Source organism: Monodelphis domestica, chromosome 6 (genome assembly GCF_027887165.1).
Source record: "Monodelphis domestica isolate mMonDom1 chromosome 6, mMonDom1.pri, whole genome shotgun sequence".
NCBI lineage: Eukaryota > Metazoa > Chordata > Mammalia > Didelphimorphia > Didelphidae > Monodelphis > Monodelphis domestica.
The window spans coordinates 12378755-12391068 of record NC_077232.1 but is presented as its reverse complement, the minus strand read 5'-3'; the positions used below and the strand labels follow the sequence as shown (position 1 = coordinate 12391068).

At 52.7% G+C, this 12314-nt stretch overlaps 2 protein-coding genes across 6 annotated transcripts in view; one reads left to right on the top strand and one right to left on the bottom strand.

The window, feature by feature from the left end:
* CD5 (CD5 molecule) overlaps positions 1–8125 on the top strand; it is a 32608-nt gene extending 24483 nt beyond the window's left edge. Inside the window, exons 8-10 of one of the 2 annotated variants that reach the window (XM_056801642.1) lie at positions 1117–1236; positions 4930–5021; positions 7623–8125. In XM_056801642.1, the coding sequence (XP_056657620.1) occupies positions 1117–1236; positions 4930–5018 (209 nt within the window). In that variant the 3' untranslated portion in view covers positions 5019–5021; positions 7623–8125. The remainder of the gene's footprint in view (positions 1–1116; positions 1237–4929; positions 5022–7622) is intronic. The other variant, XM_056801641.1, reaches the window with a different exon arrangement.
* Positions 8126–10737: 2612 nt separating this feature from the next.
* The window catches only part of VPS37C (VPS37C subunit of ESCRT-I), a 24258-nt gene continuing 22681 nt past the window's right edge, over positions 10738–12314 (bottom strand). For all 4 annotated transcript variants that reach the window (XM_001367669.3, XM_056801645.1, XM_056801643.1 and 1 more), the window contains exon 5: positions 10738–12314. This exon is cut by the window's right edge and continues 370 nt beyond it. In XM_001367669.3, the coding sequence (XP_001367706.2) occupies positions 11956–12314 (359 nt within the window). In that variant the 3' untranslated portion in view covers positions 10738–11955.

Genomic DNA, 12314 nt, shown 5'->3' with positions numbered 1-12314 from the left:
ACGCGCCCGGCAGCTTTGGCCAAGAGAGGTTAAGCAATTTCCCAGAGTCAAAGCAGGTCAGCTCAGCTGCAAGATTTGAACCCAGCTCTCTGTGCTGCCCCACAATGACAATATTATGAATCAGTCAGCAAATATGTACTAAGCACCAACTGTGCCAGGCTCCATGCCTTGTGCCAGGATAAGAGTACGAAGAAGGAGACAATCCCTGTTCCCAAGTGGCTCCTCTATTCATGGGAGAGATGATGTGAATAGATAGGGGTCGCTAGGAAGCACAGTGGATAGAGAGCCAGACTTGGAGTCGGGAAGCCCTGGGTTCAAATATGACCTCAGACACTTCACCCCAATTGCCTAACCCTCACCACCCTTCTGTCTGACCTGTAAGCATTCCAAAGGAAAGAATGTTATACAGAGGAAAAGATTTCAGGCATTTGTAACTGTTTTTGTGGCAGAGGTAGAGGGTAGTTTGCTGTTTCCTTCTCCAAATCATTTTACAAATGAGAAACTGAGGCAGACAGGGTTCAGTGCCTCACCAGGGTGGCTAGGAAGCATCTGAGACCAGGTTTGAACCTGTGAAGATGAGTCTTCTTTTCCAAGCTGCTGCTCCTAATTCCCCTCCATCCACATACACAAAGAAGTTCGATATTGGCGAGCCGTTGCCCAGACCAGGAAAGATTTCATGCGGAGAATGATCGCCCATGATAGAACCACATTAGATTCTCTCATCCACATTATTGAGTAGGTTTCTGATAGAGTTTTGTTTAAACTATCAAGAGAGCAGGTCCATGCAGGCAACAGCAATGATGGGTCTATGAGAAGGCTCAAAAAATCCCTCTGGGGTCCCTGGGGAGTGCCCCTTCAGACCTTCCCTGCCCTGCCTAGGTCCTAGCTTTCCCTCACTCACTTTGCTCTCGACTTCAGCGGAATGATCATCCCTCCAAAGCTGCTGTCAGAAGGAGGATTTCCCTAAATCCTGATGTCTATAGGCAGGAAGGAAGAGAGGATGGGGGTCCCCTAAGGAAGATGGCAAAATGGAGCCCTGACGAAAACACCAAAAAGGGCTCTCCAGGAGAAGTAGGTAGAGACCCCCAACTTTTCCTTTCTTTCTATGCTTTCTAGTGTCCTTCCATCGCAACCACACTGTGAACCTCCGGACCCAAGCCGAGAACCCGGGTGCTTCAAATGTGGAGAATGAATACAGCCAGCCTCCCAGGCATTCCCGTCTCTCGGCGTATCCAGGTAAGAGAGAGAAGGAATCCTGGCTCCTGGAAAAGGACCAGCCTAGCATCAATTGTCCCCAAAAGGAACTCTTAAGCACCATCATTGGGCTTGAAGCTTCAGGGAACATTTCACACCCATGACTTCATGTCTGCCTCTCAATAACAGTGAAATTAGTGGCTGCCAGCACTAAAGCCCTTGGTTTACAGATCAAGAAACTGAGGTACAGAAAGGGAGGGGAAGATCATATTCCTAGCAAGAGCTGGTGTGGGCTTAATACCCAGGTCTCTTCAGAGGCTAGCACCAATAAGAGGATTTGTTTTGCTTTGCCTATTCTGATATGAGGGTTTTGTTTTCCTTTTGGTTTGGGGAAGGAAGGCAGGAGGGCTAGTGAAAGTGTTGCCATTTTTTAAAAGAGATATTGAAGCTTTTCTTAAAAAGCATAGAAGAGGGGAAAGCTGTGTGGCTCAGTGGATTGAAAGCCAGGCCTAGAGATGGGAGGTCCTAGATTCTGACCTCAGACACTTCCCAGCTGTGTGACCCTAGGCAAGTCACTTAACCCCCATTGCCTAGCCCTCACCACTCTTCTGCTTTGGAACCAATACACAGTATTGATTCCAAGATGGAAGGTAAGGGTTTATTTAAAAAAATAAAATAAAAAATAAAAGGCATAGAAGAGAACAGTACAAAAGTCTGTGGGAATCAGACAAGCCATACAGTTTTGAAAATAACAAGTTGAATTGATCATGTACTTTAAAATAAAAGCAAGCCATTCATAATAAATTCACAGCTTCAGTTGGAAGGAAGGAAGGATGGAAGGGAGGGAGGAAGAGAGAAGGAAAGAAAGAAAGAAGGAAGGAAGGAAGGAAAGAAAGAAAGAAAGAAAGAAAGAAAGAAAGAAAGAAAGAAAGAAAGAAAGAAAGAAAGAAAGAAAGAAAGAAAGAAAGAAAGAAAGAAAGAAAGATAGAAAGAGAGAGAGAGAGAGAAAGAAAGAAAGAAAGAAAGAGAGCAAGAAAGAGAGAGAGAGAGAAAGAGAGAGAAAGAGAGAAAGAGAGAGAGAAAGAGAGAGAGAGAGAGAGAGAGAGAGAGAGAGAGAGAGAGGGAGGGAGGGAGGGAAGAAGGGAGGGAGGGAGGAAGGAAGGAAGGAAGGAAGGAAGGAAGGAAGGAAGGAAGGAAGGAAGGAAGGAAGGAAGGAAGGAAGGAAGGAAGGAAGGAAGGAAGGAAGGAAGGAAGGAAGGAAGATGTCAAAAGAAAAGAATCAGCTCTATCTAATAGAGATTCATTATGACTTTAAAAATCTTTTTCTGTTGTACTTTGCATCTGGAAATGCTCGTTTTCTTCGGTGTTTGTTAAAATATATTTTTAAATGAATAAAACCAGGTCTCATAGGATTCTAGATCTGAAACAGGACAGGATCTTGGATGGTGTCTTCTAGTCCAGCCCCCTCATTTTACAGATAAGGAGAGGGAAATGGAAAGAGATTTTCCCTGGGCCATACAACTAGTAAGGTCCAGAGGAAGGATTGGAACCCAGGTCTTCCCGATTGTACCCACCCCAACGCTAACAAAGAAGGAGGGGGGCAACATCTATCACCTCTGGGACCTCCCCCACCCTCACAGACATCTGCCAGTCCAGGAGAACATTTGGGGCGGGGGAGGGTCCAGAAGAACACACAACCACAAATGTCTGGGAGCCTCCAGAGAGACAGAGGTCTTGGGAGCCCCTGGAGAAGCAATCCCACTCTCCTGGCTTAATGCATCCTGAGCCCATTAATACAGGCATTACCATTCCCAGGCCATCAGGGCCCAGCTGCTCTCTGTGACCCTCGGCCAGCCCTGAGTGCACTGCAGGGCTCTGGCCTGCCTCCTGTGCCCCATTCCAGTCACTTAGGAAGGCGCCTCGAGGCTTCCACACCAGGATGGGGCCATTCAGATGCTGTAGGAGTGATGGACAGACTAGTCCTTCCATCGCACTGGGGTGCAGGGGCATAGCTGAGCATCACTAGAGCACGCTCCTCTGGGAGGAGGATGTGGCCATCACAGGTCAACACACTAGACCAGAGTTAGAGCTAGAAGGCATGTTAGAAGCCCTCTAGTCCAACCCCCGTCATTTTACAGATAAGGAAACTGAGGCAAAGGAGGATTAAGGGACTTATTCAGACACCAGTAAGTGGCAGAGACAAGATTTGAACTCAGATTATTGGATCTCAAATCTCTTTCCACTGTCCCAAAGACCTCCGGCTCTCAATACTGGTGCAGGAAATTCTGTTCTTTTTTTTTTTAAACCCTTACCTTCCATTTTAGAATCAACATTGTATATTGGTTGCAAGGCAGAAAAGCAGTAAGGACTAGACTAGGGAATGGAGGTTGAGGAACTTGCCCAGGGTCACCCAGCTGGGAAGTGTCTAAGGCCACATTTGAACCCAGGGCCTTCTGTGTCTAAGCCTGGCTCTCAATGCATTGAGCTATTTAGCTGCGCCCCCTGGAGGGGATTATTCTTAGATCTATGTATGCTATAACAGCAGTTAGATAACTCCTGGAATACTCTTCTTCCTCATCTCTATTTCTCAGTCCCTAATTTCTTTAACTCAGTTCCAATGCATCCCCCTGCTCCCCTTAGTAATCAGTTTCCTCTTCCTTCTCAAGTTATCTTGGGATATTTAGCTGTCCCTCCCCTCCTGTAAAAGAATCTTCCTGAGGGAAGGGACTCTTTTGTTTGTTTGTTTTAATTTTGCCTTTGCATCCCTAGTTCCTAAAATAATGCTTTACATATAGTAAGTGCTTAACAAATGCTCATTAGTTTGGATTGGAGTTTAAACTGAGCATAAACAGGTGTAGATACAAATTATTCTCAAAGAGAAAGAAAGCACTTTATCAAACTCCTTTTAGGAAGCCACTATTAGCTCTAATCTCAAAACCAGGGAAGGATAAGGCAAAGAAGGAAAACTATTGAACTGGTTCACTAATCAACATCAACAAAAATGTTCAAGAAAACACTGTAAGGTAGACTTTTGCCTTCCTGGAGGTTAGGGGTAGGATGACTTCTCAGCCAAGATGGGACCATGGGGACTCATTGAACGTCAGTCTACCTCTTGCTTCCCCATTCCAGTCATCATCCTACCTTGTCTGGTGCTTAAGTCTTTTCTGAACCCCAGATCTTCTTTCTGCCCTACAAGTGCTCATTTCTAGATGTTTGCACAGTATTCAGATCTTCCCTTTCCCCTTCTCTTTTCACCTCATACTCCCAAAATTGTGATGGTTTGGGGACACAATTTGTGATAAGTAAGAAAAAAAATCACATCACACTTTTCCCTGTTTCCTGGAAGAAGACAAGGGAGTTTCTTCTTTTTTTTTTAAGAAAAAGCTTTTCAAAGTTAAGAGAGTGTTTTCCTAAGAGTAGGCTGGTGAGGCAAGCAGTGCACAAATTATTCTCCCCATTTTAGAAATGAAAAAAACTGAGCCCCCAAGATGGAAAATGTTTTACCCATAGTCACTCAGGTCATAAATGGCAAAGCCAGGATTTGAATGCAGGACTCCTGAATCCGAGCCCCTTTAACTGTCAAATTAAAGGAAGATGGCTTTTTATCATATCTAAGTTAGGAGATAGGATAGAGCTGGCTGCCTCTCTCAACTCTATAGGCTACGGGCCAATGAAGAGCACAGCCTGGGTTCCACCACAAGTCACTGAAAATAAGCATCTCTCTTCTCTCTCCAGCTCTGGAAGGGGCCCTGAACAGGGCTTCCAACCCACCAGATAACTCCTCTGACAGTGACTATGACCTGCACGGGGCCCAGAGGCTGTGACAGGTGAGTCCAACTGCAGCCCGATTCCCAAAGGGCCCAGCTTTGCCTCCCTGGCAGCCCCGTGAGCCCGGCATCATGGCAGACGCAGGAGAGATGAGTCAAAGACAAGCCAACAAGCATGTTTAAGCCCCTGTTGGGAGTCAGGGATTATTACCCTTCAGAGATGCAAAAGCCAGTCATTGCTCTCCAAGAGCTCTCTAGTGAGAGAGAGAGAGAGCTGGGGACAAACCAGAAACACAGGATAAATGGGGAAATCGCAGAGGGAAGACACCAGCGCTAAGGGGGACTGGGAAAAGCTTCTCCTAATGGGCAGGATCTTAGCTGGGACTAAGGAGACGCCTCTGCTGTCAGCACCTCAGAGGGCTTGAGAGGGAAGGCTCTGTCTGGCTGAACAGCCCCCATAGAGGAAGTGGTTTCACTGGTAATGACCCATGGAAAGATGGCCACAGCCTAGAATCATGGGAAGAACTTGGCTCAGGACTCAGAGGGCCTGGATTCAAATCCTGCCTCTGGTATTTACCATCTAGGAGACTTCCAGAATCATTTTGACTCCCCAGCCCTCAGTTTCCTTATCTGTAAAGTGATGGGGTTGAACTGGACAGCTTCTCCCATCCCTCCCATCTCTCCTTGGTCTATTGTCCCACGGCTTATAGATCAGAGGAGGGAGATCATGGAGTTGATCATAATAACAGATGTGTCTCTGGCATGTTAAGTGTTCGTTATCTCATCTGGTCCTCCCCTCCCCTGTGAGGTCACTCTCTTAGCCTGACTTTATAGATGAGGAAACTGGGGTTCAGAGGGGTCCGGTGACTTGGGTGGCACAGCAGCCCCTACTGAGAGCTCACTTGAGGACTCTGCAGTGGGTCCACCATACTGGACAGGCACCAGACCATCGGCCGTCTGCCTTGGACCATGTGCTGTGTCCGAGGAGCAGCCTGGCTGGGTGCAGAGAGCGATCTTGAGACGGCCCCCGGTAGGGAATCACAGCTCAGCTTCTCTAATGTTTAAAGGTTTTCCGAGCCCTTAGAAGCATTTTAGTTGGCTTTTGCTGTCCACCTGAGGGTGAAGGTACGTTGCCATCCCCATCTCTAATGAGGAAACTCACGCGTGGAGACACAGCAACTTGCCAGAGGTCACCACGAGCTGGCACTCAAACCCGGGTCTCCTTTCTCCAAGTCTGATGCTTTTTCTTCTCCATCCTCCAAGAGGAAGTGAGCTATGTGCTCAAGATCACAAGTATCAGAGCAGCACTTGAACCCAGGATTCTGAGTCCGAGTCAAGCATTCTTTGCATGACTCAAAGCTGTCCTAAGACGGATGCCGTGGGACCATGACAGAGATAGACCTTCGACGTCTCGTGTACGCTGGGGCCATTCCGGGCACAGAGAACTCCCTTAAGTGCTTCAAGATGTTCTTTTTCCACTTTGGAATGCCCCTGCCCCCGAGGGCAGCTACAGCAGCTGACTCACAGATGGTGCAGGAGGACACTGGACCCAAATGGGCAGTGGCTCCCACAGGACCCCAAAGCTAGGCTCCTGGGATGTATGAAGGCACCAAGGCTCCTTGGGTCCAGGTATCCACCCTGCAGTGGCAGAAGCCTAGATCTGGACCCAAGGGGCCATGGGGGTCCAACCTGCCCCTTCTACTAACTATGCCTATGACCAGGCCAGGCATTTCCCTTCTCCTGGCCTCAGTTTCCCAATCTGAGCAATATTCCAATTTCTACCCATTAAAAAAAGTTGGTGTTTTTTCATGATTCCATTTTTGGAAATTGCAAGCCCAAGTTCCCCTCACCCGTCCGCCATCTTGCCCCAGGGGCCATTCTCCGGATCCCTGTGAGGCATCGCTCGCTTCACCCCCGCGCCTCGTCCTCCCTCTTTCCTGAGGGTCGATGGGGCCAGCCCAGTGTCCCGCGGGTGACCGAGGCGGTCCCCTCCCCCGACCCTCCTCAACGGTCAGTGTTTCCCGGCATTCTCAGAGGCGAGTCTCTCTCAGGACGGGGAAGGGGAGCCTTCTTGGTCCTGCGTAGAGGAGCCCTCAGAGCGGCGCTTCCTTGCTTGGGGTCCTGGACCCTGTAGCACGTGCTGAGACTCCTGGACCTTCCTCAAAAGACGACGATGCTTCCATGCACGAATGAAGCCTGCGGGGTTCCAGGAGACCCATCAGTGATCTCGATTTGGGGTGCAATGCCCCGGCCTAGGCCTTTGGTCCCCCTTTGTGCCAGAGGAAAGTCTGAATTTTGGATGTCTTTTATGGGGTGTTTACAGCATCTTATTGTACATTTTGGGTCACGAATGCCTTTCCGAGTCTCGACTTTTCCTGTGTCCTCTGTGGCTTCCACAAAACTCCCCCAAAGTTCCTGTTTAGTTTTTTACCCCGACCTGCGTATTGTTCCAAGGCAGAAGAGTGGTCAGGGCTGGGCCATGGGGGTTCAGGGACTCGCCCAGGGTCACCCAGCGAGGGAGCGTCTGAGGCCAGACTGGAACCCAGGACCTCCCGTCCCCAGGCCTCGTGCCGATTGTCATTTCTATTGCGCCGGCTTCCAGTTCACACACAGGGGCCTGATGGTGCTCCTCCTTTGACCCGCTGTTCTCTTCTTGTCCAGCCAGAGTGTCTCCAGGCACGAGACGTTATTCCTGAGAATCTTCTGCACTCATCACCTTGGCACCATTTCCCGACTCTCCGTCCTGCTGTGAAGGGGCAGAACGAAGCGAGATTGCCACTTCCGTGTCTCCCTGCCATTCCCCGCCTGGCCTCTTCTTCACCCCAGACCCAAGCCAGGGAAAGCCTCCTCCCCTCCTCCCAGGCTTTGCCCTGTGCGAAAGGCAGGGCCCTCCCTGGCCCACTCACGCCAGCTTCCCCTCGGGGAAGGGTCGGGCCCTGCGATGAAGCCCCTCCAGACGCGCGGGCCCGGCTTCCCCAGCATCCTCCTGGGCCGCCTGGGCCGCCTGGGCAGGGCTGTGGGGAAGGGGCGGCCTTCCCTGCTCCCCTCCCCCACTCTCCAGCCCCCTGCTGAGGAACAGGGAGGGATTCTCGGGGGGTCACTGGGAAAGAAGGTCTTTCATGTTCTGTGTAAATAATGCTTTTTATTACAACCTGAGAAGACCAGACGTCCCTGAGATTTCATTTCAGAGATTCTAGACAAGAAGGGGGAATGGCTGCCAGCTGGAGAAACGCAGCCTGTTTATATTAGCCATGTGCATGTGCGTGTGCGTGTGCATGAGTGTGTGTGTGTGGATGTGCGTGTGTGTGCATGTGTATGTATGTGTGGATGTGCACGCGTGTGTGCACATGTACATGAGTGTGTGTGAGTGTGTCTGGATGTGCGTGTGTGCATGTGTATGTATGTGTGGATGTGCACATGTGTGTGCAATGCATGAGTGTGTGCATGTGCATGAGTGTGAGTGTGTATGCATGTGGATTGTGTGTGCACATGTGCATGAGTGTGTGTGTGTGTCTGGATGTGCGTGTGTGTGCATGTGTATGTATGTGTGGATGTGCACATGTGTGTGCAATGCATGAGTGTGTGTGCATGTGCGTGAGTGTGTATGCATGTGGATGTGTGTGAATGTGTGCACATGTGCATGAGTGTGTGTGTATGTGTGTGTGCATGAGTGTGTGTCAGTGTCTGTGAGTGTGTGCACATGCATGATTGTGTGTGTGCGTGTGTGTGCATGTGCATGAGTGTGTGCACATGTGCATGAGTGTGTGTGTGCATGAGTGTGTGTGTGCGTGAGTGTGTGAGTGTGCATGAGTGTGTATGACTCTGGTCTGGCAGCCCTGACACCAAGCCGTGGGCCTTCCTCGTGGGTCTGCAGCTTTCCTTCACTCATCCCTGGGTGGCGGGAGAATTCCTCTGGAAAGAAGGGAGAAATAACAGCCAGACGGAGAACACATTCCTATGAACGAGGGAAGCCGTGGGGCGGCTGCTCCGCTCTCTGGGCCTTGATTCGACTCTTCGTGGCTCCATGCTCGGCCTCCTCCGGGCCTCTCCTGGGCCCATGTTCGCCCAAGGGCCCTTCTTGGAGCCCTCCGTAAGGGAGCTCGTCCAGGCCCGCAGCTGGCCGCTCTAGCCCTCGCTCACGCTTGCGGCCACTAGTCCAGCAAACACAATCTCAGTCTCCGGGTAAGTAGAGTCTGAGGAGCCGACGGCTAGAGCGAGGCTTTTTCCAGCCTCCAGGACTCTTGGGGAGCCCTCCAGGAGCCTCTCATTAATAAGGGAACTCACTCTCGCTCTGGGGCACTCGGCAGGCCGGAGAAGGGAGCAGGAAGATGCGGCAAGCACGGAGCCTGGCGCGCTTCGGAATCAGAGAATGCCTGAGCTCGGGAGCACCGAGGAGGCGTCCCAACCTCCCTCCTCCGCACCACCAACTCAGGCTGGGGGCCCTGCAATAGTCTTTAGTTCTCTGTTTGCCCCTCCTCGAAGGGTCCGGCACGTCCCCAGGACTCCGGGCAGTTCAGCTGACCCCGGAGGAGGCAGGCGTCTCCCGTGAGCGGGCCAGGCGGTGAATGACGATGTAGCCCCGTAGCCCCTCGTGTCTCCGGAAGTCAGTGGGCATCCGAGAGGCTCGTCAGTAATGGGACGTCGTGGGGGTGGGAGGGAAGCGGGCGTGAGCGGAACAGCTTCTAAATAAAAAGTTAGCCCATAAACATCTAGAAACTGCCCTTTGGGGTACCGGTGCAAAGGACCCCCAAATCCTGCTGCCCAAAGGGGTCTTCAGGACTCATCAGGTCTCCCCAGGGGTGCCCAGGAATGTACCACAGGAGCCCACTATGATGAGTGGAGCCAAACCTGCTGGAGTCGGGCTGCGCTTCTCATAAGGAGCTTGGCTGGGCCCTTGCCTTGGTCTCCAGCTAGGGGTCAGCCGCCTTCCTCCTCTGCAGTTGTCTCGGGCTCTTTGAGTGCCCCAAGTGGCCAGGCAGGCCCAAGAGACACGAGTTTATCCCGAGGTCTTCAGAGTCAAAGCAGAGTATAACTCCAGCCTGTTATTTACTGCAAGGCCGGGGCCCCTGAGCCTCCACTTCCCCACCTACAAAATGGGGACATTTAGGGTCCTTTCGAGTTCTGTGACTTGATCCTAATCAATAACAGCTGTCAGTGTCAGCCCCTCAAAGCCCTGAGGGAGGCGCTTTTCTCGCCACAAAAGATGGCTGACCAAGGGTGGCACCACTCATTCCCGAGAGTAAAGGGCGGAGATCACGTTGGCCTCTTAGGTGGCCCTTCTCCTGCTGCTGAGAAGACGAGCTCTCAGAAAGGCTGCTCACTCTGCAGCCGGGGCACACTCGCCCACGCAATAGCTCTCTCTCCCTTCTCAAGGGTCACCACCTCCTCCCCACCCCTCTAACGAGTGGCCGCCTTGTCCCCTGATGTGCTTTCATGGGCCCGGGGTGGAAGGGGCAGGCCGCATTCACGGGTCACCCAGCACATGGCGAGGCCAGAATTCTCCATCCCCGGCTCCACGGAGAATGCACAGGGCCCCAAGGGAGGCTGACCAAACGGCACGCTGTCCAGGCAGGGCTGGGAGGGCCCGGCCCAGCGGGTTAGAGGGGAAGGGTGGCTGCAGGGTACAGGATGCTAATGGCCAAGAAAGGAAACCAGTGCGTGGTGCACCAACGAGGCCCCAGAGGCTTTCTGGACCTCGCTGAGAGGAGGTGTCTCCATCGAGCCGGGGCCTTCGGAGCATCTTCACTCTGCCCACCCACCAGAGCCAACGCTGCGCTGCATGTACACCTGGTTTTATTATGCTGATTAATCATAGATGGGGGCATCCCCCTCCCATCTGAAGCATCCAAGCCAACAGAGCCCATTGTGGCCATTTCTCTTTATAAATCACTTCTAGGAAAGCAAACAAAATTTGGCAACATGTTGAGAAAACTTCCTCTGGCGTGACCAAGCCTTTGTTCCCACTGGGCTTGGGCTTGGGTCAGGGCGATGGCTGAGCACCAGAATCCAAACCGACACCTCTCCCTCCATGCAGGGCTGCCAAGGCGTTAGCAATTCCGCTTTGGACAGTCCAAGGTACATTCAGCTTTCTAATCGATAGCAGCTCCGGGGTCCAGGCGGGGGGGGGGGGGGGGGGGGGTGGAATTCATTTCAGAATTTTTTTCTTCGAATTCAGAAAAATTCATTTCAGAAATTCAATGATCCGTCTGTCCATCCATCCGTCCGTCTTACTCATGGGGATCTGGCACCCCCCCACACCCAAGGTGTGCCACCAGCACCACAAACGAGGGCGTCTGGTCCTGGAGCTGAGGTCCTCGGTAGGGGCCTACCTAGGTGGGATAGCCCAGGTTATGGTGGGGTGGGGGAAACGACTCCCGAGATTTCTCTCCAAATGAGCTTTGCTAAGAAATGGGGAGAAGGAAGGAGCGTGACGGGGGAAAGAGCTTCGAGATCAAAGGCACTGAAGGACAAAGTGCAGGCTGGGAAGGAACTTGACGGGGAGCGGAGCCACCCTGGGAGGAAAGATGGTCACCGTCTGCTCCTGCCGACGTCTGCCCTGACGTCTCCCAACATCTGGTCCTCCCCCTCGAAGGTGCAGCCCCCCATGCCCACGCCGCCTCTCGCTCTGCAGCTTATCTGACTTCTACTAGAGTTTGATCACGGGTCACTAGGAAGGAAAGCTTTGTGGAGTACTAAGTGCCCCCCAGGCAGCCCAAGGGCCCTGGAGAGCAGCCAGCCGGCCCCCTCCTGCCCCTTGGCCAGTGTAAATGTGGGTGCAGCAGCAGGGACAGGAGGTGGCGCCACTTGGAACTCGTAGTGTTGACTGAGCTTCCCATGGCGGGCAGAGCCCTGGGCTCCGGAGACGCCCCGAGGGCCACACTGGCCTGTCCATCAGTGGCCCGGCTCTAACCCAACTTTGGGAAGCAGCAATGACAGAGCAGTGCCTGGCACAGCTGGAGGGGAGGGGAGGGGAGGCAGCGGGTGACAGTCGGGTCTAATAGCCGGGCCACATGGGCCCCTGGGGGGTGGAAAACCCATAGGGAAGCGCGGGGCCCGTCGGGTAGGGCGGCTGGGGCGGACCCAGGGGTCTGGGCTGCCTTGGGAAACTGGGCATCTGGGCCTGGGTTGGGTAGGGAGGCGCCTGGGTCGGGTAGGGCGCTCTTCCTCCTGCTGGGAAATAGGGCTGCTGCGGGTAGCCTGGGCTGGGAGCCGGGCCCCGGGCCGGGGGGTACCCTGGGCCAGAAGAGGAGCTCGCGGGCGGAGAGGGAAGATACCCCGGGCCAGAGGAGGAGTGCGCCGGGGACCAGGGCCGCCGCGGGGCAGCCCCGCCAGGAGGGCCTGGTGGGTAGTTGG